The following is a 26,013-nucleotide window of genomic DNA, read 5'->3' on the forward strand; positions in this document are numbered from 1 at the left end:
AATTACAAAGGCAGACAGGAAGCGCAGCGCAGTGGTGACCTTTTCTTCAACTATAGAAAAGGACAATCCCAGGTGTAATTTGTCTGGTAAGGTTTTTTACTACTCTGGCAACAACAGAAGTGCACATAAACAGGTGGGGATGGGGGACTCTGGAACTGAAGTTACCTTTCATGGACAAAAAGTAAATCCACAGTTACTATTGCAACATTAGCAATGAAAGACAAGCAGGACTTTATTTGCATAACTGACTTTTTTTAATAACTGACTTATTTAAAATGTTGTGCAATGGAAGGTATAGCTGTCGCGTTTGCATTATATTAATATCTGTGTTATATAGCTGCTTTTTTGTTTGACTCTTGGGTGTTATTTCTGACACAGTTGTTCTTGAAATATATTGTTTATACCTTTGAAGTTTGCAATGTAGTCACTTAATAAAAACTTTAAACACTCCAAGTGCCTAGAATGTTTTTGTTTATCAAAATTATAAACTAACTCAAGTGGGTAAAGGTCATTATTATTATTCAATGATTGTGACATTTCCAAGTTAAAAGTATCGGCATCAGATTGATATCGAGCGATACTCCCATGTTATTTACTCGGATCGGATCAATACTGAAATACCCAGTATTGCAGCCTCCAAAAGGCAACCGGTTACATGCTAAATGCAAGCAGGTAAAATGTGTGTGTTTACAAACTGACAAAAAAAACGTGCCATTTCGTTTGATTTTTGTTTATTGAACTAGTGACACACTCACAAACTCTCAAAATGTCAAACACTGGACATAACTGGCCCGGTTGGTCGTCATGTTCCTTGCAACAGAATATTAGAAACAAAAAACAAAAAAAAGAATCTCCATTTGAGACACAGAACAGAAATTTATTTTTTTCATGACCATGGTATTTTAAAATGAATTATATCCACATATGTATTTTGTAATTGTAAAATCCAAATACATACGATGTTTTAACCGCAGGCCAAATGACAACATTTTATTAAGTCCAGACAGGAAAACGTTTTATTATATTAATAACAACCGTATTACTTAAAGGGAAAAAAAAATAAAAATTCCAAAAATAAGAGATTCATTTGAAGGGGACAGTGTGTATTATTTGATGGCTGGATGTCATTGCATTGTGTAGTACAAATGAAAACGAGTGCTAAAAAGCAAAAGGAAAAACACAAACGATGGAGACTCACTGAGACCCAGCCTTTTGCAGTTTTTATTTTCAGGTTACCCGAAGCAGCAAGATGTCAAACAATTATGCTAGCTCGTGTTATGTAAAGAGGCCAGTTCCCGACCTCGAGTATTTTACAAATGCAAGTTTATATGATAATAGGCAAAAATACACGAATTATTTAAATTATTTTTTGTTTCATTAATGACCGACGTTTTTTATCACCAGGAGGCGCTAAATAATAGACACTGTGCCTATGCTTTTTTTTTTTTATAACTCGGGTAACATGTCAACAAATGATTACAGTTATGGTGAAGAATACCTCATTTTTAGTATTTTACCTTTGGCCAAATATTGTCCCGGGACCGTTACAAAAGAACAAAGTCCAGATCAGAAAAGGTCGTTGTTGTGTTTTAATTAGCACGCGGTAAACAGTTCGGCAAGCGTCCTTAGTCGTCTTGGGCGGGTTGGCATCGGAGCAGGAGTTCGGTATTCTGGGCCTTGAGTCTCTCCAGCTCCCGTTCCAGCTCCCGGAGACGCGCCAAGGGCTCCTCCACGTTCATGCCACCGCCATCTCCTGGCTCTATAGCGGCGCTCCTCAGTCGGTTGTTCTCCTCCTCCAGGCGGGACATGCACTTCTCCAGCTCCAGGTACTCCCTTACCAACTCCTGCTTGGTCATGTTCTGTAGGCTCTCTACGTGATACATCTCGTAGGTCTCGGAGAAGTCCCGCTGGAGAAACTCTCCACCGGCGTTTCCAGGCCTCCCGATGCCGTCGCTGTTTCCGCCGCCTGCGCTATCGTCATCGTCTTCCTCGTCGTCGTGCTCAAAAAGGTCTTCCTCGCTGCCAGTGTCGTCCGGCCGCCGCGCCTCGGTATTCAGATCGGGTTCCTCGCGGTCGTGCTCGTCCATCAGGAATTGGGTGGTGTTGTAGGGAGCTACGGGGAGTCCCTTGGCGAACATCTCCTCGCGCAAGCGGGACGCCCGGACCGTCTCTCGCTCCTCCAGCGCCTTCCGTTCTTCCCACGAAAGTTTGTAGTAGGGCTTCCAGGTACGCTTCTTTTTAGTGGCGCGGCGCCGATGGCGCTTCCTGCCTAGGCGAGCGTCCACTGCAAGGCTGGTATCCGAGTCGATGAGGAGACCTTCAGACGTCGGCAGTGGCGGCGGTGCGTCCCCGGCGTTAGGGGACTCGTTTCCGGGACACACACCCCTCAACTTGTCGGTGTTGACATCCTGCTGATGCTTGTCGCTCCTCTGGCGCCCCCTGTCTCCGTTGTGCGGCAGTGCAGCGCTCTGCCCGGTTCGGAGATGCTTGCTGCTGCTAGTGGTCCCACCTGATGGGCTGCCCGAACTTTTCAGGTGCTCCGTCTGCTCCGCAGGGTCCGTCATCGTGATGCTTCTCTTATCTTCAGCCTTGATGGTTAACGCATTTTAAAACCCCTTATCGGTACGATTTAAACCTCCGAAAAGTTTCTTAAATGATAGTTCACAGTCTCCCTAAGTATATCAGCAATGTCGAATAAATAACCCCTTTCACAAAAAAATGATCGGAAAAGTGTCAAAAAGTGAAATGAATGACTAAACGAAACTCCTCCAAGGGTTTGACTATATTAACTGTTTCGGTGCTGTCACAGTTCCGCGTCTGCAAGAGCTAACGTTCAGCCATGACAACAGTGTCTCGTATGCCGCTCCAGTGGAGGGAGCTCGCATTTATATATGCACTCCGCCTCCAGTCGCGAACACGCCGTCGCTCGCCTCTGTCGTTGCATTGTGGGATGTGAAGTTTTCTATCAATCGCGTTGTGTTCAAATGTACTCAATATAAACTACAGAATCCAGAAGGCATACATAAAGGACGCGTCTAACAGCCAATCAGATGGCTTGATATAGCTCGAGCGAGCGCCAACCCCCCTCGGCGCGGATTGGACAAGACAACAATTTTGCTGTTGCTAAGATGGGGGAATTTTTTCATTGGAGATTTGGATCGCCAATCAAAATGACGTCATGATAGCCAAGAAAGCAGTCCCAAGCTTCGTTTGGGCGCTACCAATATTGAATTTCGGGGAAAGCATAAAAAAGATAAAAATATGAGCACGGCGCAGTGGTTAAACATGAATACAAACCAAGTATATACAAAACAACCATCCTTTTAAATGACATTTTAGCTCTCGTTGTGGCGAACCTACGTCACAAACGAACGTCAATCATGCGAGGAAAACACACTCCCTCCCGACGCTAAGAGCAAAACGAAGGAGCCCGCTCGAAAAGACTAGTCCGTTTGGAATTGTTGCAAACTGAAACGCTTTACCAGAGCCCGTCTTTTTCGCGCAATGAAGGCCAAAATCTAAAATATTCAATATTTGTCGTTTGTGCATATATCTTCTCAATAAATACTTTGATGTAAGTTTTTAGTCGCGTCGGGCGGAGGGATACCAACCCAGTCAAAAAGTGGTTCGAGGGGGTTGGCGGAACTGTGGAATCAGCGTAAACAAACGGCAAATGCAGTAAAGCTCCCAAGATGGGCGCATCATCGAGCCTCTCGCTGAATTTTGGGTGGGTCAGGAGAGACCAACTTTGCTCTATTCTAGTCTTTTAAGTTGACTTGACGGAGCGATGTTGAGAGCATTACTGCGGCTAAAGCGTTCGATCTGAAGTTGCAGCGCTTATGTTATTTTAAACACGATTGTGGAACACGCTAAGGTTAGGCTAACTTGCTAATGTGAGCTAGCCTTGGCTTTTCATTCTGCATTATCACGTCAAACAGTTAAAGTCATGCTAACCTTGCAGACAGCCCATCGAAATACGCATGGCGGTTATTAAATTTACATCGTGGCTTACCAGAAGACTATAACGCCATGTCCGACATTATAAAGCGACAATGGCGAGTAAGCTACTTCGATGCCAAAACAATGCAAGCAATTAAAGCAACGATCCGCCTAATCTTTCATCAATGATCATTTAACGACGAATGCCACTCATTTACTCTATATAGAAAGCGAGTAATATAAACCACTCAGCAGATCTCAACGCTTAGGTCGATGTGCCTGGTTTCATATTGGGGCTGGTGTATTTACTGGACACATGGCACTTCCTATTGACAATTCCGCCTTAATATCTTATTTAGTCTTTCAAAACATTCACTTGTGGGTTCGTTTTTTCGCAAAGTGTTTACACGCAAAATGATTCACGTGACAATTACTAATGATATGAGGTTAAACGGAGACGCTAGCACCGCCGAATGCTAGCGCGTTTCAAGAATTAGACGGCACCCATCTCGGTGGCGAGGTTGTTTTACTGGTGAAGTCTAACCAACTAGTATTTCGAAACCACACTTACATATAATACCCTGTCAAGCTCTTTAAATACGTGAGTAGTTCATAAATTGATTGATGAAGAATAAACTCGCATATACACATTCTTTGGAAACGTTTTTAATATGCTTTATCTTTAATCAGCCATTTTGGTTTTGTAGAGACTACTAGTAATAGTAGTCGTAATACTTGAACTCGAAGGCGTAGTTATACAATAGGGGAGTTGATTGAATAGCATCATTAAAATGTTTTTTTAAAAATAGTTAAGTTCTACACTGCTTCAAGTTGGTTTTGTAATGTTTTGTATATCTGCTAGAATAGTTCATAAGGTTGTAGTGTCATACAGCAGTAGTATCATAACTCAGGTGATACCGGGGCTTCTTCTAACTGGTGTTAAATCATAAATATAACATGCTAAACCGATCACCCAAAGTTATTTGAAACTATTTTTAGTCAACGATTTTGACCATTCATTCACCATTAGTATTAGAAATAGTATTAGTATAACCATGGTGCGGACAGGTTTCTCGTGAGGCAGGCCCATTTGAGCCAAATATCTGGCAGGAGTCGGTTAATATGAAAGCTTTAATGGCAGACGAGATTGAGAAATCCTTGCCTCGGCTTGTCCTTGTTGTGCTTGGACTAAAAGAGAGAGGAGGAGGGAGCCAGAGTGCTTCCACTACCACTGCACAGATCACAGTTCCTGCGGATTAGCGAACTTAATCTTAACATGGCTGCCGCTGCTGCTCCTATTGCTTCACTTGAGGGAAGATGAAAGATGGATATTAGTGTAAAAGGGGATTCGTCTCTGCAGACTAATCTAATATCTATAAGAGTATGTTTACCCTTTATATGTATGTAATAATAAGTAGGCCGACGTGCCACCTCAAAACGATAAACTTCACGTTATTTAGAGTGCATTTATTCCATTCACCCATATATTTATTGCACTAAAATTTTGATAGCGCAGTAACTGTGGATTACCAGCGGGCGGCGCAGCTTTCCTAGTCATTGAGAAATTGCTTTAAGTGTGTTTACTCAAAATATATTATTTTACTTGCTGGCGAATCCCTGCACCAATTAAATACAATGTGACGACATATTTTGGGTGAAGGCCGTCATATTCATGTGAATATGTAATTTTTAATTCAACACCTATGCATCTGATTACAGCAAAACAATCTTTTCAAGATAGTAACATTTTATATTTGCATACATGTCAACCTTAGCCAATTACTCCCCTTATAAATGGTTGCAATTCACCTTATTAACCTTACACACAGAACATGGCCCCTATAACAATAAGACACACACTTTATTTTTTTTATTTAATTTACCCAGTAGTGGCCCATTAGGGCCTTCTCTGCTGGCCTAAATTGTCTGAATCGTGCGACGTTGAGTAGTAATGGACAAAATATAATTATTGAAAAAATTAAAAACTGTCTGCTTCCTTTCATTGCCTTTTTCCTGGTTGCTCTGATTCCAGATGTGTGGTGTCTAACTTTATCAATCACATCAGTGACAATAAAGCTTTTGGCCAATTAGATTTCGAGTGGCGGAGCCAGGGCCTTCTCGAAGGCCTAAGGAAGGGCAGCTGTTTCACAAATTATAACTGGCTAGGAGGGCGGTAATGGAAGCATCACAACAAAAAGGTGAAGTAAAAAATCCCTGTTGTATCGGTACTACCCATGACCGTACCACAAGACCAACGTTTCTGACAATAAAGACACTTTCTTCTTTTTTTTGCAGTCTTGAGTTTCTATTGTTCCCTGCACAGAATCAAGACAACCTGTGTCACACAAAGCAAAGCAGCCCCAGAACCTACCTGAGCTTAATTCCTTGCCAAAAAGCATTCAGCTATTCCCAAAAGTTCTCTGACATGGTTATTATCCATGATTTAGCTCCAGAGTCCCCTTGAGTTCCACCTTTTGTGTTTTTTTAAACCATTTGTGTTGCAGCAGTTTGACTTTTGAATGTCGGTAAAAGTTCTAATCAAATGAATGAAACTAAAGATGGTGTGTTTTTGTGTGACTTATATGCTTTGAAACAGCTGAACTGATTTTTGTGAAAATTTGTACAGTTGTACTTTAGACCTCTGTGAATGTCTTGAACTAGGTTTAGTGTCAAGACAGCAACCATAAATACAAAAAAAATCGATAAACATCTGCTTTCGTGTGGTCAGGTTTTTGGGGGGTCTCTTACACCCCCTGGCGACTAAATTGGGTACTGCAACTGCCAACCAACGACCACTCCAAGCAGTTGAATCCAATCTTCTATCGGAACCTGCGCCTTGATTGATGCATTTGTTTTTATGCAAACATTTCAACATACCACAGCCCACAACACTGGGCTGTTGTGCTTGTAACACATAATGGATGGATGGTTGATTGGAACCCTAACCACTCGGGTCTTAGGGGCACCATTTCCTTTGGTGTGTCTTGGGCAAGAACAGCCTGGTGGCACTTATCCCTCTCCAGGCCTACATATGTTCTACCCGGTCTCGAACCAGGGATCTTTTTAGACATATAATAGATTGTTTTAATAATGAGGTTCCATAATTTGATTAAAGTGAAAAGTGTAGAAAACAGTGTGTCTGCAACTTAAATATTTGCTACTCTCTGCCGCCATCCCCTGGCTTAAAGTTATGTTTGCAGCCTCAGTCAGCTTATTCCTCAATAACGGTACTAATAAATTGTTCTTTTTCATATTTTTGGGGTTTGGGTTGGTGTTTGGACTGTATTTAAAACCGCCATTTTCTTACTTTTCAGACAACGGTAACAAAAAAACCTTATAGACTAGAAACGAAATCACCCCCCCCCCACGCATCCTAATGTTGGAGTCCTGGAACAACCGTGCTAAAAGTCAGATAAAAGTATAAAGGCGCGGTGGAAAAATGTCCTTTAAACTCAGATGGACTACGTTAACACGTAAAAAAGAACGTATTAGACTTTCATATTTTTAAGAACACATCAAATGACACACCCCTCCTTTAATTATTGGATGTAGGATCAAATAGACTCAGACAACTGCTTGGGAGGGTGGGAAGAAATCCCACTTGAGAAGACAGAGCTATGCCCCTGCACAATAGTATTGCCCTTTACACATTGGTTAACTGCTGTCAAAAGTGTCGATAAAATTGTTCAAACCAAACCAAAAAAAACACACAAAAAACAATTTTAGTAGAAAATCACAATATCCCAGCACTAGTGAACTAAATTCAGAACACGACAGCGGACACCTCAGCTGTCCTTAGGGGGCACCACGTTGGAGAACTGTGGTTTGGACTGTCGAGGGGACCAAGAGAAGCTTAGGCCCAATCCCATTTCTCTCACTCGGCCCTGAGGACCCTCCAGTGAGGTCCCTCGATAGAGGAGTGCCCTCCGCCGGTGGAGTGCAAAGTGGAGATGGTTTGGACAAGACTTGCAAGGTTCCACCCCTGTCCAGGAGATGGCGGTAATATTAATTGGCTGTAGACCTCAGTGACGTATTGGTCTACGTCACATGTAAACAACTCGAGTCTCAACCTGTAGTGTGTCAGTTGGAGAGTTCGTGCAACGTTAAAAATGCCCGCTACTGCTGTGTTATTACCGATTGCCTGAAAGCTCTTCATCTTTTCCGTGTGTCCAATCAACGGAGGAGAAATGTGCTATACTGAAGACAGCTTCGGCGCTATGTAGTGCTGATTCATCTTTACAAGGTACGTACACTCATTAAAAAAAATGACCCGTTCGGTCAAATACAGTAAGAGTTAACATACAATGCACGTTCACATAATACCCTAGTTTGTGTAGACATAAATGGCAATCTACTTATTAGTATCTTAATGCCATTTTATGACATATTGTAGGGGTCTTGAATCTGTGACATGACGAAACGTAAACAAACACAAGAACAGTCCACCTGACCCTTTAGCTGGCATAATATCGTCACCAAACTTCCCTGTACGACCCAAAAACCTTAGTTCATAAGGAATTTAATTCAAAAGAGTTGTCATTGAATATAAAAAGGTCATTTCAACATTTTTTCATGATGCTTACATCACAGTTAAAGCGGTCTTTTTCTTTTCTATGCCCACATTTATGTCTAAATTGATTTGTTATCTATTGTGTTCCAGAGTGGCTGTCCCATAAGCGTGGACAGGTTGGACAGGAATGTTCCCATCCTGTGCTTATGGTTGGATGTGGAGTCAGAACTCATTCAGGACTTAAGGTTGAGCAAGAAGGTTATGTGGGCCCTGCAGGAGCTGCTAAAGAGGGAACAGGGCCATGGCTGGAGGTCTTGATCTACGTGTACTGGCTGGTCCACGCTCTGTCCTACCGTGTGGTGTCACGGGTCTTCAGGGTTCCCAGGTCCACCGTACAAAGAATTGTCCACAGTTAATATGGAATAAATTGCCCAAAAGCCATATTTTAGGCTCTGGAAGTCAGACCCACATTTGCATTATGTGCTTTTCTGCATTACTATTCAATAAACATCTTCATTTTGAGTAACACCTTGGTGGTTTATTTCATAATGATGTGAGATACTGTGTGTGAACTATGTGACTGTTGGACAGAAAACAACTACAAATCACTCCAGCTTAAATAATAGTTTACTTTCAGAAAAACAAACTCACATTGGGCCAAAATACATAATAGTAAATAAATAATGTGTCACAAATTTTAACAAAAATATACCAATACTTCCATAAAGCTGGAAACACAAACTGGAACTTCATTGAGTTCTTAATAATAATAAAAAAAAAATCATTTTATAAAACAAAGGGAAACATTGCAGAGATGTCACTGTTCTGGAAATTTGTCAACGAGCTTCCCAAAAAGGACGGGAACCGCTCAGTTTTGGCCACAGTTTCTTCGAGCCTTTTCCTCGCTCCGGCAGACTCCGCTTTCAAAAAGTCAAGGAGTGTATCGTGCTTCCTTTTTTTTCTGGGTGATTTGGGGTTTGGCGCCCGATTAGAAGGTGCCAACGACGTGCCCGGTGGTGTGGATGGCGTGGTAGCTGCGATGGTGACCAGCTCTTCCACGGGACGTTCTACAGTGGCCTTTAGGTTGGGTGGAAAAAACAAGAATTACTTAATGCTGATGTATTGTACAAAAACAACTGTGTATAGGATGCTCAACAAGTTGATATGAGACAGGAAATTATAGGATGTGTTCTGGATAATTATTTGATAGTGAATAGATACAAAAAAATGACATGTTATTCTTATGGCTGTATGAACCTTCTATTGGCCAGCATCACATATGCTTTAGAGTTGTCTCCACATTTGGACAACATTTTGAGAAGGTAATTAGTTTACTTAATATGTGTTTACAGAGAAGGCAGTGGATTATGTGATAGTAGTTTGTTTCAACTGTATTTCCACGAGAAATTCGGAGACATTACTCATAATGCATGATGAAAACTAATGCATTCTGATCTCACATGAAAGAATCATATTGTAAATAAAACACGACACCCGAAATTGTGTGCAGTAAACAAGCGCTATGTCCAGAACGGTATTCTGACTATGCTCCTTTAGCGACTGGCCATGTAAATGTAAAAGCACGACTCGTTTAAGATAAAAACAGGGATGGGCTGAACCGTGATTTTCTGCAGTTATCCTACTTTACAGTTTGTAGCGTGAAGATTTTTTTTTGCCAGCTCCCTTGGTAGATTAGTGCACTTCGTAAAGTAGCGATTTTGCAATGTTCGTGTTTTAACGCGAAAATACGATTTTCTATTGCATTTACGTCTAACTAAGATATCTCAATACATTTTGTTGCAAATACATGCGTGGTTGTGGAAAACTACTTACATTTGTGCGGTTCCTTTTCGGGCATGTTTGTTGATATTGAGAATTCGCAAAGCCTTCTGGGTAGTCACTTCGCCGCCAAGTGAGGTCGAGAGCCCCCTCGGTCTTGAAGTGGTTACGACATGGTTTGAGGGCACTTCTGCCTCGGTCTTGAGAGTATCGGGACACACCCCATTTTCACGTGAACGCGCAAACCGAGTGACTAGGGCACATAGCGAGTGGAAGTGCGAAGAATGGGACGCAGCCTTTAGTCTTCTTTCTGTCAGCACCTTTTTCCTTCTGTTTGGTCAAATTTGTTGATTTTGATTTCATTGTAAGATTGTATTTGATGAACAGTGGGGAAAAAAAATAAAAAAATGTATGCAGCGGTGTAATCCTGGGTCTTTGAATGACGGCCCATTTAAAAATAACTGATGTATAGCGTGCCCATGATGAGTGAGAGAAGAAGCGTCAGGTTGCTGCGTTGATGCTGGCGGACAAGTTGCGCGAATGGCGCGCTTGCTTTTGGGCTCATGTTACGTGGAAACACCGGGCGTAGTGATGGTTCGTTTGCAAACGAAACGACTGTATGAGCTGGCTCAGGTGAACGGTGAGTGCCGGCCTCCCATCAATAAGGAGTCGGCTCCCTTCTATTTCTCTCTCTCTCTCTCTCTGTTTTTTTTCTCTCTCTTGCCCGTGTTTTCTTTATCTCTCCCTTTTCTCTATCTGACTCCCTATCTCTCTTTCTGTGTCTCACTCTCATTCTTTTTCTCTTTTTTGCTCTTTCTGTCTCCCCGTTCTTTCTCTCTTTCACATTTGATCTTTTTCCCTCTCTTTCTCCTGTTCTCTCTCTTTCTCCTATTCTCCCTCTTACTTACTCTAACTATTTGTTTCTATTTCTCATTTTATCTTTCCCTCTTTCACGTATTTTCCTCTCTCTTTTTCTCCATTTCCCATTCTCCCTCTCGCCCCACCACACACACTCACACACACACACAGACACTTTGTCTCTCTGTTTTTCTCTCTCTCCCCCCCCCCCTCTCTCTCTTTCTGTCTCTCTCTCTCTTTGTCTCTCTCTCTCCCTCCCTTTCTCTCTCACTCACTCTCTTGTCTCTCTTTCTCGATGGCTCTCGTGACTGTTCAATGTGTGTGGCGTCATCTTTGTGTTGTTTGCTTAGTATACAAGTCAATTAAAGTTGAGCAATTTTTATTTGTACAAACATTAATCACAAAAAGCCTCAAAGGGCCATAAAGAATACGAACCATTATTATCCTTTAGAACCGTCCTGGAGCCAAAGGAGCGGCCCCTTTTCAGTAAGCCAAGCCAAAAGAGCCAGTTCTCTAAAAAGAGCCGGAATTCCCATCACTAGTGGGGCGCAGAACCAGGGAGGGACACGGGAGCACCGCCGCCCCCTCCCCTCTCTTTCGCCCTCCCTCACTTGAGCATTTGAGCACTTTTCTCCCTGGCAGCTTGTTCTTTGACCAGACAGAGTCTGGGGAGGCGCCTGGTCGCAAGCAGCAAGTCTGAAGTCGAGAAGGAAGACCCGAGCGTCTCTTGGACATCATGTTGACCAGCCGCAGGAAGTCACCTGTTACCTCCGCCAAGGAGCCCAAAGCCAAAGTGGCCGAAAAGACCGCCGATCCTATTCGAAAACTCGGTAAGTCACTTCAATTAACTGCTCACTCTTTTAAACACAGTATTCTCATTTAATTGTTGATCATACAAATAGTTTGGAGTATTTTTTTGTGACTGACTCATTTTCAAATATGGGCTTAAAAGAGCAAAGCTCATACGTGAATCACCAACTTTGTTGAAATGTTGAAATAAACGCTCAACGTTTTTAATTTTCTCATATGCTTCAAATCTGCCATGTTTTCCAGACTTTATTTTGAACTTTGATGTCTGCAGGTGCATTCTAAAGTGTATCAAATGACTGAGACGGAAAGAACAGAGTGTAAAAATGCACCGTTTAGCAGTAGGTATACAATAACATACCCATTTAAGAACACATGATTGAAAATGACCAAAACAACCTAGACCAGTTCTTGAATTCGAACCTTATGTGCTGTTTGTTTTCAAGGATGAATTAAACCTAACACACTTAACTTGAATTGTGCTCTAAAACAAACTTTCACTCAGAAAACTAAAAGTGGTCCTTTGTACATTATCGCAGCCATATTTTTTAAGTTCCCAAAATGTCAAGTCAAGTCATGTTTATTTGTATAGCCCTTCATCACAAAGAGTCTCGAAGGGCTGCACAGACCACAGATTATTGCAGACCACAGACTATTATGACATCATCCCCTGATCTAAAACCTACATGAGGGCAAGGAAAAACTCAAAAACCTCAACAGGAGGAAAATGAAGAAACCTTGAGAATGCAGATAAAATAAGCTCAATATTGTGTTGCATACCTGTCAACCTCAACCAACTGCTCCCCTTTATTAATGTTTGCAATACCACCTATTAAGCGATATAAGCCTTACAAACACAAGCAGGACTATGTAGAATAAAAATACAGATAATTTGGGCAAACAAGTTTATCTACCAAGTAAACAACACAAAAAAATATTTCAGCATCTTTCCTAATTCTTTCACCACTCACAGTAAATTGTATACGAAGCAGTATTTTCCTTTTTCTCCACAAAATTTTGGAAAAAAACTGATCAAAAACTTAAAAAAAAGGGGAAATTATGTATAAGTTGACAGGTATGAAGTTGGTGTTTAAGTTGAGGCGTAAAGGCCAAGTTGTGAACAGCTCTGATCAAGATTCATCATCTATACATGATTATGTTATGATTTATTTATTTCAAACCCCTCCCTGGATAAGATTTAAGACTGAACAATTTGTCTTTTTAGTTCCCAATGAGGCTCTGCTCGCATTGAATCAGTGTCCCCGTGAGTGCTGCTAAAGTTTATGACTGGATGGTGTCAGGCGCAAACTGGCAGTCTCGTAAATACGTTAAGTACTCATCGTTTGATTTCATGTTTCGCCACAATGGCCACAATTCACATGGGTTAACACGACACAGGAAGCTCTATTTTAATGAGCTGCCGTGTAACGAGCGGCGTAATCGAATGGACGGTACTTGTGCGTAGGCGAGGACCAGCTCCAACGGAAAAGGGGGTCATGTTTTTATTCCTATGATTTCACCATTTACTCACCCACCCAACATGCAGCCCATTGACTTAAAATAGACACCTGCTTAGCTACAAAAGCACTTGTGAAGACCCCCTGAGGAGTGGCTGGATGAACACGATTTTGTCAGGTGGGCAACTCTTTTTTTTCAGCATAAACAGATAAATAGGCTTGCAGTCAAGTCAATGTAAGTGATCTTTTCCCTCAATTGCAACATTAGAGGGAATACAAACTTAAAGTATATTTAAAATACAGTCCTGGACAGACAAACATAACTTACTCATTTGATCGTCACAAAATTGAACTACTGAATATGTCAGGACCAGAACGGAAACAGGACCCAATTGCGTTACGTTTCTCACAAGTTTTATTGAAGGAAAGAGGAAGGGTTGCGCCCACGATCCGGTGCTCGCTGGACGCAGGAAGCAAGTCGCTCTCGTACTCGGATTGTGATCCGAACCTTAAAGTGAATCTTCCGTAGCGAGCGATGGCGGGGTGAGGGACGGAAAAAACGGCTCGAAAGCCGCGACCGGGAGAGCAAGGCGTGGTCGGGGTCGGAAACAAGTCGTAAGCCAGAACGGGAGAGTAGACGTAGTCGGGGGAAAAAAGAGGTCGTAAGTCGGGACGGGAGAGCAGACGTGGTCAGGATCAAAACGTGTCGTAGCCGGAGACAGACAGGAGCAAAAATGGGACAGGTGGGAGTCAGGGTCAAAAAAGGCTTGCCTAGTACACACGGAGATTCGCAGACGGACTGACAAAAGGAGAGTGACAGGACTGGGTTTAAATAGCAGGGAAGCCAATCTGTCAACGAGCCGCAGTTGGCGCCACACGGGCAGGGCCAATTGGGCGCCATGGCAACCGTGACAGAATAAGAGTATGATGCGGCAGGGGTAAACCAGTGAAAGCTATCTGGCCCTGCTGTTGAACAGAAGAGTGTGCTGTGTCACCCTGACCCGAGTGACATGGCCGCTTTCTTGTGTCCCGTTTCATATGGAGGGACGAAAGCATGACCGACTTGGGTGCTGAGGTCCTTAACTTGTTTGGGTGTTTGGGCATTTAGGTTGGCCATGGTTTGCTACTTTTTCCCGTTTTATATTTTCTTTGTTTTTTGTTTGTGTTGGTCACCCCTCTTGAGGGATATAACCAGGGTAGATAGATAGACAGACAGACAGACAGACAGACAGATAGATAGATAGATAGATAGATAGAGAGAGAGAGAGAGAGAGAGAGAGAGAGAGAGAGAGAGAGAGAGAGAGAGAGAGAGAGAGAGAGAGAGAATAAAAGTGACTCTGCACCAGTTGTGGGCAGTTATTTAGACGCTGGCCGAATCGTGTTAAAAATTGGTATAAAGGCCGGGCTGGTAGGTGTGTATTTTAGATAACTATACGAAAGAACATTCATATATTAAGAGTTACTATGCGTTTTTTATGTTACAGGAGCCACTAGTGATAACAGTTTGGAATGTCATTTCTTTGCCTACTATTTTTTCTTTGTGGAGCAAGGTTCTGGTTCCTTGTTTTGATCTTGAAAATGATTTCTTGGCCATTAATAGAATAGAATAGAGGTAGGCACTTCAAAGCTTCAGCTTCACCCCACTCCCTTTGCCCACCCAAGCTCTACACACGTGTTGCAGCTTGGGGTACGTCATTGGAAGCTGTGAGAGCCAGCATCAGCTTGCGTGTTATGCAAACAGCTAGTGTTGGTTGAGCTACTGTGTGAGTGCGTTTGCGTGATCTCAGAGTTGCTGGCCTCCCTCACAGGTCATGGAATGTTGTGCATAATTAAGGAAAAAAAAATGGTGCCCAGACGCTCAAATGGTGATCTACTTCTTTAAACTTTGGCAAGCCTGTTCAAAACTCAAATCTAAATCAAGTGAGCACTCAAGTCTACGGTAATAACCAAAAGGTCAAACTGAGTCACTTGCCTGTCACTTAAATGCATCAAATGAAAACTCATATGCTCAGTCAACAAGCATCATCACTTTCCAACACTCAGTCTGAATACGAAAGAAGTCTGAGAAGGCGCTTACTGCAAAATTTCAATTGACATGTATATTAAAACATTGCGTTGGGAGACATTTCGGAAGATGACACATATTTCTTCTCACTTTGGAAGTGTTTTCTAGATTATTATCGATTGGATTATCAATTCATCCATTATCTGCACCGCTTATCCTCAGTAGGGTCGCGGGGGTGCTGGAGCCCATCCCAGCTTTTTTCGGGCAGTGGGCAGGGGACACCCTCAACTGGTTGCCAGCCAGTCGCAAGGCACACAGAAACAGACGACTCGCTCGCACACCGAGGGACAATTTGAACGAGCCAATCAAGCTGAAATGCATGTTTTTGGATTGTGGGAGGAAACCCAGAGTGCCCGGGGGAAACCCACGCAGGCACGGAAAGAACATGCAAACTCTATACAGGGAGACGGTAGCTGGGATGGAACCTTGGACCTCCGCACTGTGGGGCTGCGAGCTAACAACCAACCCACCGTGCTGCCTCAATGAGATTAATAAAGTGTAAATTTACTCAACATGCATTTGATTTTGCATGATAGCAAGGACAAATGATTTTCCGTACAACTTATAATACTCAAGACAACATTGTCTATATCAGTGTTGGGCCGTCAGGGAACTGCAAGGCCTTCTCTGCATGCCTTAAAATAAATCTAAATCTTGTGATGTAAACTATATTTTCTCCATGAACATTCATGAAATAATTTAAAATTTCATTGCCTTTCCCCTGGTTGCACTGCTTTCAGATGTGGGCTTTCATATTCAAAGGGACAGTGTGTATTTAGTGCCTCCCAATGGTACAAAAAAAAACCATTCAACCAGTAAAAAAAAAGCATTGATTTGAATACTAGAACAAAATACACAAACCACCTACCTGATAGCTAATACCTAATGTTATTTTTTATGAAAAATGATAAGTAGAGAAATTGGTACTTCTTTTTCACTGAAATCCCTTCTTAGAGAGGCGCCATGTTTTTCGGGCATCCTGCCACCCAAGCTCTGGCGTGTATCACTGGCCCTTGCTTGTACCAGACAACACAGTGCCTTTTAGTGGTCAAATATTACACGTTGGGGCTTTTCACATTTAATTAATCACATTTTATCCATTATTTGTTGCTAGGGTCAGAAATCTACCCGGTGGCCTTCAAAATCAGTTCTGCCAGCCCTGAGGATAACATCAGTTTTGATTAAGTTGTTAGTTTGGCCAATCAGATTTTGAGTCGGTGGGGCAGGGCCTTCTTGAACTCGTGACGAAACGTCAGCGGTTTAACAAACTATGATTGGCTAAGGGGCGGTAATGGAAGTATCACAATGGAAAAAAGTGAAGAAAAAAAAGCCTTTTCAGCCCTAAATCTGGTTAAAACTTGTGCCGGAAGTACGACGGACAGGCTCGAATTCCAGCATTATATTTGATAGTGATAGAAAATAACTTCTTAATGGAACTGAAACGCACGGATAATCTGTACTACTGAGTGATTGAAATCTCGTGGAAGAAAAAAAATTAGGATGGATTTTGTGCTCAAATGAAAAGGATTTTTGGTGAGTAAACTCTGGCTACATTCACAAATAATAGTGCAATCTTGGTAGGTTATTATTGATGCTTTTTATTGGTGTTGCAGCTGTAGCTGCAGTAAACATATTAAAGCCATAAAACAGCTTTTTGGGATTGGATTGAGTCAGACGTAGCACTACTGAAGGCCTAGGTGTGAAATGCATGGCCCGCCACTGGTCAAGTCAAGTCAAGTCATTTTTATTTGTATAGCCCTTAATCACAATAAGTCTCTAAGGGCTTCATCTATATCAACTATAATTTAGTGTTTATAGCACTTTCATTATTTGAACATTAACTATGTAGGGGAATTGTGTATTTTTTACCACGTTCTTGTGGTAAAATAGAATCTCAATTCACTAAAAAAACAATATTGATTTGAAAAATAAGCAACTTATAGACTGTAAAATACTCTATGTGATTCAAGCAAAGTGATCATTTCTAGATGGACAACACATGATTGTTACAATGATGTAGAATTTGTTATTTTTTTAAAATAATTACTACAAGAAGCGTCCAAGGTTATTTTGGGGACGGGTCTCATAAGTCTTTGGCTTCAACCTGTCACCCATTTTTCTTAAGAGTTTGTTTGTTCATTTTGTGATATAATGTTTGTTGCAGCATGATTGGAAAGTCAAAAATAAACAAGAAATACAGATACAATGGCTGGTTCAAAAATATATATAGAAGAAAATGTATGTGGTTTGGTCAATTTGACTCTGTGGTTTGGATTCTTCCTTGTGATTTGTAGCACTCGTTTTCAGTCACACTGCACAATACAGAGAAATTTATTGGTCAAATTGTATTAGACACTTTCCCCCTTTAATTGATGGAAAAAAGACAGATTAAGATCTTTTTTTTATTTGCAACCATGACAAGAGGCAAGATGACTTAAGGAAATGAAAAAAGAACTTGACGGGACGAAAGAATAAAACAGCAAATAAAGCATGAAACTAAAGAAAATTGATGGTACCAGTACCACAATAAATACGACAACTACAATCTCAAATAGGTGCAAGAAAACTCAGATGTGTACCAGATGTATTGAGCCCAACTGGACCTAGTTTGTAAACTTTGAAGACAAAAGGGTTCTTTTTAATTGCAACTTAAATCACGCTGTGAAATTATTTGACAGGCATGATGAAAAATGTTTCACTTGTACACCTAGATTTAAAAACAACATTTTTTTTTTCACCATATGGTTACATTTTAGTCTCTAACAATTATAATATTTTTAGAATATTGTTCTTGGACTCACAAACATATTAACATCTGTGCTGCTGTAAATGTCAATGGCTATTTACAATGCCATGTTTTTTTTACACTTTCATAAAATGATTATTGTGAACTTGCTCACAGCCAGCCCAATTCTTGTAAAACTGAACTTTGACATTGACAAGCGGCATTGAATGTGTTAATGGGTTGTAAAAACAACTCGGAGTCTTCGAAGATATGTAAAAAGTTTTTATTGAATACGCACAAAATACTCTTTTGGTTAGCATGTGAGAAGTTTATTTTCTTTTTAATTTTGAATCTCTGCCAAAATTGCATTGGACCCAGTTTGTTATTTTGACTATCATGCTTCATTTCACTATTTGCACTACTGTCACGTTTGGCCAATTGTATTGCTGTTCTTAGACTTCCACGCGCTTTAGGTGGATCTGCTTTTTGTAACCTCGGAGATTTAATAAAAAGAAAAGGTTCAGGAGAAGACTTTTTGAACAGGTTTGCAACTTCTATACTCCTCTCCTGTTCTCCTTGCAAGCTTTCTCCCGTCATTTTGAGTGTCTACTAAGCTATAAACTTATCAACATGTTAGAAGGCCCCATGAAGTAGTGGGACTTTAAAACTAATATCTCTGTGACCCCGTTCTCTTGTTTTAAATATTATTTTGGCTCCGACTTCCTCGGCTCGTCCTCCATACCGAAGTTAAGTCAGGCGGACAGTTGCCCTACTTTTGTGTCCACTGCGTCTCCCGCATGCCCAAGTGCCATGGCAGTGGTATCAGCGACACCTTTAATCTGTCTATATTTACGCAAGTGTTGGATCCTTTGGCTTGCCGGCTCCGGTGGCGCTCCCTATCCTGAGGGAAACCTGAACCGAGTCCCAGGCAGAGCTGCACCGATCCATGCTCATGCTTTTAAGTCAAGCACACCGGGAGATGATGAGTGTTGAACCGCTTGCTTTGAATATGCCAGTGTGGCTGCTAGTCATGCCAGCATGTTTTAAGATTTTACTGTGTGCAGACCTCGGGATTTTTTTCCGCGCTAAGCAGGTTAACCCACCCCGCCATCACCCCCTGCTGGCTAAAAGGTGCCTCTCTGTAAATGCTCTGGCACTCGTGGTACTACTTTCGCAAGACTGCATGACAAATGTCAATGATCTCCTGTAAAGGAATAGAAGTTATGTGATCAAATTGTCTCTTAAAGGCACATGTTTATGTCATGATTGCTGATTCCGGGCACCTGCGAATGCCCCGTTGGCGCCAACAGCCCTGAGCGCTGATTGGTTCACTGACCCCTTTTAAATCCCCGGCTTCTAAAAGGAAGCTGTCGGACTGTCCTGCGAACCTACGCTTTTGCTAGGCAAGCTCCATACCTTCCGACAATCTCCTGCCCTGTTTTCTCCTGCCTGTTACCTGTTGCCGACCTGTTTCTGGACCCGTTTCTGCCCTGCTCTTCCATCCCGGCCATCGACCTGTTTTGCCCTGTGTCCTGCCTAATACTTGTTGCCGACCTTTTTTCTGGACTCGTTATCGCCCTTGCTCCCCTGTCCCGGCTATCGACCAGCTTTCCTGCTGCCCACGACTATCCTCGATTGACACGTAATTGCCACTTCCGCGTTCCTGCCATCAGCTACCCGTGTCAGACGATCATCGGATCGTGGAGGCAAGCACTGCTCTCTTTCTCAATAAAAGTGAGTAAAACGAACGCTATTGGGTCCTGACTCCGTTTCTAGCGTGTGCCAGTTTAAGAGGATTGAGATTTGCATATCAGGCAAAACATCCATCCATCCATTTTCTGCCCGGCTTATCCTTAAAAGGGTTGAAAGGGGGTTCTGGAGCACATCCTAGCTATCTTCGGGGAGTAGGGAGGGGACACCCTGAACTGGTTTCCAGCCAATCATAGTGCATACAGATACAGACAACTCATTTTTTCATCCACACCAAGCGACAATTTGGACCGGCCAATTAACCTGTCATGCATGTTTCTGGAATGTGGGAGGTAAACCGTAGTGCCCGGAGAAAACCCACGCAAGCACGTGGAGAACATGCAGACTCCAACCGGAAATTGAACAAAATTAGTATTTTTTCCTGAATTTGATTGTATTTAAACATTCTAGCAAAAATATAAGATAAAACAGAATTGTATAAATTGACGACTTAAAATATGACTAGAAATATTATAACATTTAATGCCATGTACAAGTTTAGGCATCATGTATTTTTTTTAACCGTCATCCTATAAGGGAGATTACCTCATATGCGGCCCTTTCCCTTGCTTTCCCATTTTCCTCATGCTGAGGTTTTGAGTTTTTCCTAACCCTCATGTAGGTTCTAGATCAGGGGATGGTATAGTAATAGTTTGTATTCTGCACAGCCCTGTGAGACTTCTTGTGAATAAGGGCTATTTAAATAAACATGACTTGACTTAACAAACCAATAGGTCCTCTCTACAGTTAATTTGTTGGTCATGATAACAGCTACTATTCATAATAGATATAAACAACAGGTAGAGATAGGGCACTAAAGTCCTGGACAAATACACTAATGCCACAATCTTATCAGTTGATGATGAAAAATACTACATTTGTCAAATTAAATGAAACACAATAAAAGTAGTTTAAAAATCTTTGGTATGTGTCGTAACTGATGCCATTATTCCTCCCACCATTACCCATAATTCAACGACCTTTTATCATGGAAAAAGATGTTGAAGACAGTATGGTGCACAGATGGACACTAGGTGGTGATTAAGATCCCACCCCTTTGCTCTTTTAAAAAAAATAATAATAATATACACAATCATTGCGAAAACTTGTCCGACCCTTGTGACGATTGTGTGATTAACATTTTTGTTAATTTCAAAGAAAAAAATTCTTGGGTGGCTTTGGAATTTTAAATGATGCTCAAAATAACACAATGCCTCCTATTTCAGTGAGCAAAACATGAAAAGCTTGTCGAAATCAGTTTATAAATATGAGTGTAATTGCATTAAATATGTGTGACTCTCTAAATTGTTTGTTCAAATACTTAAATGTTTTATTCATGCAGAAAATCATCCTTTTGTTTTGCCTTTTGGGATTTGCCCCCTCCCCCAAAACTACTATTGCATGTCACTGTTGAGAGACACAAGGAAAAAGAAACGCCTTTTAACGTAAAGTCATCTGATGGTCTGACTAGGCAGTTTAATTTCACCCAATTTTGTGGCACTTTGCACAAAAACAAACAGAAATTATTCCACAAACAATTTACTTCACATTATTTGGCAAAAACATGTATTTCTCTTCATTTATGTAGTCTCTTACTGTTTTTTTTTTGATGGGGGGGGGGGGGGGGGGGGGGGGGGGGGGAGGTTGCTGGCACGCTCGGTCACAAACACAGATGTTTTTTGGGGGACTTTGTATCGCACTAAACGACAAAACCTTGCCCTGATGTGTGTAGCCAGTGTTGGTCAGGATTCCTTCTAGTTTATAATACCTTCACCAGACAAACACAAACTAGGGACTTAAAGGGACGGTGTGTATTATTTAACCTCTTCAAGTGGTAAAATAAAACTTCATTTGAAAAAACAAAAAACTCATTGAATTAAATACTGAGCAAACATTTATGAACTATCATGTAAACATTATTTTTTTTAAATACTTGGCGGTCAAGAAATGAGCAAGTATTTGAAATTGATGATTCTCACCTAGAGGGCGCTGACATGATAAGGCGCCATCTTGTATTTCTTATCCATCCATCCATCCATCCATTATCTGCACCGCTTATCCTCAGTAGGGTCGCGGGGGTGCTGGAGCCCATCACAGCTATCTTTGGGCAGTGGGCAGGGGACACCCTGAACTGGTTGCCAGCCAGTCGCAGGGGACACAACTCACTTGCTCATTCACACCTAGGGACAATTTGGACCGGCCAATTAACGTGACATGCATGTTTTCGGAATGTGGGGGAAACCGGAGTGCCGGGAGGAAACCAACGCAAGCACGGAGAAAACATGCAAACTCCACAAAGGAGGTTTGATCTCATGACCTCAGAACTGTGCCGCACACGTGCTAACCACTGTGCTGCATGTATTCCTTATTTCACACACACACAAAAAAACGGAAAACGTTTGGAACTAAGTATGAAAAATGTTCCATTGTAAGATATTCTTTGCTTCATTTAAAGCTTTTTTTAAAAAAAATTTAAAATCCCTATTTTCTCTTTTTTTCCTATTGACTTTTTTTCTCTCTTTTATTTTTTTCACCTTTTCTCTACCTCTTTTCTGTCTTTTCCACTCTTTATTTTTACTTTCTTATATCCCCTTTTTCTCGTTACCTTTGTTTTTTCCCCTTGTCGTCTTTTGTGCTTTTCCTTTGTCTTTCCTTTGCCCTTTTTTCTTCTTTTCTTCTTCTTGAAATGCTAGGCAATAAAGTAAGGGAAATTAATGTCACTTTGAGTTTCCATAGTTTGTATTCTTGCATTAACACTTTTTTTTGTTTCACAACACCATAGAGGAGATATTAGTTGCCAAATATTAGACATTGTTCCTTTAAAGGGACAGTTTGTAATATTTAGTGCCTCCTGGTGGTACCAAAAACTTTCATTCAGTAAAAAAATCTATTGACTTTAATAGTAGGCAAAAATACCTGAACGATCATGCCAATGTTAATTTTTATAAAAAAATCATTGGTCGAGAAATCTGTATTTATTTGATATTGGGGTATCCCAACTTAAGGAGCCCGCCATGTTTGTTTGGCAACTTGCTGCTACGCTGTGCTCTGTGGCACTGCTTTTCTTTTGTATAAGACAATGCAGTGCCATCTACTGGTCATATATTGCACACTGTGGCTTTAAAAAAGACACACTGCACATGAGAAAATGCCGAAAAATTGAAGTGCTGTGAGAAATGCAGGTTTAAAACTTGGGTTGTGTTTGAGTCTGCAAAACGCTACTGTGAATGACCTGCAAGTTATCGTGCAAATGCCTCTCATGTGGTAACAACTCGGCTTGAAGGCCCAGCGAGAGGGAGGGCTTGTTTGTGTCCAACGGGGCAAAGAAAAAGTGGTGGGAGGGAACTTATTTCTATGAGGCCCCCCAAAGGAGTTGGTATAATGAAAGCGATGGATCGCAACGGTGTGCTTTTTTCAAGCTTCTCGCAAATCTAGGTAAGGTGGCCAGGAGTAATGTGACATGGGAGCGCACTGGAAAGACTCGGGACTGCTTTCCTTTTGTCCCCATTCATGCCGGCAAACGGAGCAGCCATGCATAGCCAAGAGGTTCCACGACTGGAAAACACTTTCTTAAAATGAAGCCTTCCGGTAGAGGTTCGGAAAAAAACCCTGAAAAGAAGATAAAGAAAGATCACAGTGTGGGTTTTGAACCTTTGGAATGAAAGCTCGGTAAACACTCAAGTTCAAAAAGCTGATAAAAAGACGCTATTGTAGAGATTATACTGCAACTTTTAAGGTGACACCCAATTCTATATGCAAAAGAAAGTTTCAGGATTTGAAATAATAGTTTACTATTTCATTTGACTATTTAGATAAGATTAGGGATAATTTCACACGCGATTGAGAAAAAAAAAGCCTATTCGCTCTAGAGCAGAGGTCACCAACCTTTTTGTTCATTTCTAAAGAATAAAAAATAAAAAAATAAACTTCTTATTACTATGTTATTACCAGGTTAAATTTATTAAAAGTTAAGTCAACCAACAAAATATCATGCTAGTGAGATTATTAGCATGCACGTCTTTTCATTGCGCTTTTGTTACAATGCACTCTTCTCCATTACTATAACTCGGGCCAGTCTCTAAGCAAGATGTTGTAAATATTTTTTTTCCTACTTCTATCCTGGATAGTCTTTTATCTTTTTCCCCCTCTTTAAAGTCCCTATTGCATGTTCACCCTGGCGTGCCATGTCATGTCCAATCTTGTTGCATACAATATTTCAGAACAATGATATCTATTGTCAACATAAAATATAGGTTTTTCATAGTCTATAGAATAGAAGTGTGTTTTAAGCTTACATTTAAATATTTCCACTGAGGTTGCAGATCAAATCTCAGGGGGAAGAGCATTCCACAGCACCGGGGCCCCAATGGAGAACGCTCTCTAACCTGCGGATCTCTTCTTGGCTCTTGGGATCACTAGTAGACCAGCATTTCCAGAGCGAAGGCTCCGGACCAGATATGAGGGAGCAAGTCCATGCATAAATTTGTACAGCCCTAATCACAAAGAGTCTCAAAGGGCTACACAGACCACAAAATATTGCAAACCACAGACTATTATAACACCATCCCCTGATCTAAACCCTACATGAGGGCAAGGATGTATCACAACGAAGACAATTCAATTCAAATTCAAAATCCCTCGAAAATCGCAATGACCCGTCGCTGGTCAAACCTGTTCGCCGGCTACTCAGGTTTCTTAGAAGGGTACCTGGTGCCTGCGGGCACCATGTTGGAGACCTCTTCTCTATCGGAAAGCATTGTGGTTTAGTCAGCCTTCATTCTCATGAAGATTTGCGAATGTGTTTTTCTATTTTGTCACAGTACTATTATACAATACTTTCATTACTAGTTCTTCATCTAATCAGATAACATAAACTGCATTGGGATGCCTTGCATTCGTGCTGTCATGATTATCGATGTGAATCACCTGTGCCCGCTCCTTTGGCGCCAACTGCCTCGGACTCTGATTGGCTCCCTGTCCCTATTCAAACCCACTCCTATCCGTCCCCTTTTGTCAGTCCGTCTGCGAACCTCAGTTAACACTAGGCAAGCCTATTTTGACCCTGACTCCCACCTGGTTTTGCTCCCGTCTTTCCCCGTCTGACTAAATGCACCAGCATTTAGACTATTTTTACTTTGTTTTAAATCCAGTCTTCTTCTTGAAATATTTTGCTTTTTTGTCATTTTCCAATGGTGTACTTGTAATTTATCTGGGTTAATTTTGATATATTTTCATTATAGAATTTAACATTGAATGTACTTCTATGTTAATATCATCAATATTACACGTTAAAACTAGCTTTCTTTCATTGCCTTCATTTCCTTCATCCACCTGCTTTAAACATCATTTTTCCATCTTTGGACGAAAAAACACAATAGAGGTCATTTTAAAGTTCTTGCACTTGATCTCAACATTCTTCACATTCTCCTGCGTCACTGTTTCCAAACGAAAAACCCTTCATTCTGATGCGCTGCATTTTTGTCATCCAATATGTATATATTTTTATAAGTAGAGTATCTGTGATTACATTTCCACGCAGGGTGATTGGAGACAGTATTTATTCTGAGTAGAAGTTGGCAACCCAAAGTTTACCCTGGCCATCCATTTTCCTTGGACGGCCCCCAACCGGCCAGAGAAGAATAAATCTGCATACAATAGTGAATGATTTACGCTTGTCTGCCTTGCCTTTGTGGACATTTCTAGCCACTCCACGCTTGAAACTGTGGTGACATTTTCCCCCTACTTACAAAGTCCAAAAATTCAGGTTTTGTGGCACCAAGCTCCTGCACAAAAACATGTTGTAAGAGCTGCACAAAACAGTCTTTATACCGTTCCAGTTTGGCCATAAAGTCTGCATTCATGAAAGGTGGCGTGTAAAGTCCAGTGCATGGGTGCTTAGAAGTAGTACTTATGGTTTAAAAATTGCACATTTGTGTTTCTCAGTTAAACGTCAACATTTTCTCTTTGATCACCTTAGATTTACTAAATGGGATAAGAAGGATTTTTTTCCAGTCATAATCCCATACTGTATGTCACAAAAGTAACTACACTTCTCACATTTCTGTAGGGATTTCATTTTGTTTAAATGAACAACACTAAAGAAACGGACAATGAAAGGTAGTCT

The 26,013-nt window shown here is 41.3% G+C and overlaps 2 protein-coding genes and 3 long non-coding RNA genes across 5 annotated transcripts in view; 3 read left to right on the plus strand and 2 right to left on the minus strand.

Moving 5' to 3' along the window:
* Positions 1-714: 714 nt before the first annotated feature.
* hexim1 (HEXIM P-TEFb complex subunit 1) lies at positions 715-2,875 on the minus strand. Its single transcript, XM_088331558.1, has one exon. It carries the CDS (start codon positions 2,562-2,564, stop codon positions 1,626-1,628), a length of 939 nt encoding a protein of 312 aa, XP_088187684.1. The 5' UTR covers positions 2,565-2,875; the 3' UTR covers positions 715-1,625.
* A 623-nt stretch (positions 2,876-3,498) lies between these two features.
* On the plus strand, positions 3,499-6,554 carry LOC148374035 (uncharacterized). The gene is made up of 3 exons (XR_015850020.1): positions 3,499-3,727; positions 5,972-6,137; positions 6,235-6,554. It is a non-coding gene; the product is annotated as an uncharacterized LOC148374035 (long non-coding RNA).
* A 1,247-nt stretch (positions 6,555-7,801) lies between these two features.
* Positions 7,802-8,975, plus strand: LOC148374036 (uncharacterized). Its single transcript, XR_015852861.1, has 2 exons — positions 7,802-8,182; positions 8,600-8,975. It is a non-coding gene; the product is annotated as an uncharacterized LOC148374036 (long non-coding RNA).
* Positions 8,976-9,058: 83 nt separating this feature from the next.
* LOC148374037 (uncharacterized) lies at positions 9,059-10,622 on the minus strand. Its single transcript, XR_015852859.1, has 2 exons — positions 10,283-10,622; positions 9,059-9,526 (listed from the first exon to the last, which is right to left on the minus strand). It is a non-coding gene; the product is annotated as an uncharacterized LOC148374037 (long non-coding RNA).
* Positions 10,623-11,704: 1,082 nt separating this feature from the next.
* Positions 11,705-26,013, plus strand: part of plcd3a (phospholipase C, delta 3a) — a 46,372-nt gene continuing 32,063 nt past the window's right edge. Inside the window, exon 1 of the mRNA XM_088331581.1 lies at positions 11,705-11,916. Coding sequence (XP_088187707.1) covers positions 11,823-11,916 — 94 coding nt within the window. The 5' untranslated portion in view covers positions 11,705-11,822. The remainder of the gene's footprint in view (positions 11,917-26,013) is intronic.

The sequence above is a fragment of the Urocampus carinirostris genome, chromosome 1, assembly GCF_059441175.1.
Source record: "Urocampus carinirostris isolate Australia breed hairy pipefish chromosome 1, RoL_Ucar_1.0, whole genome shotgun sequence".
Taxonomy (NCBI): domain Eukaryota; kingdom Metazoa; phylum Chordata; class Actinopteri; order Syngnathiformes; family Syngnathidae; genus Urocampus; species Urocampus carinirostris.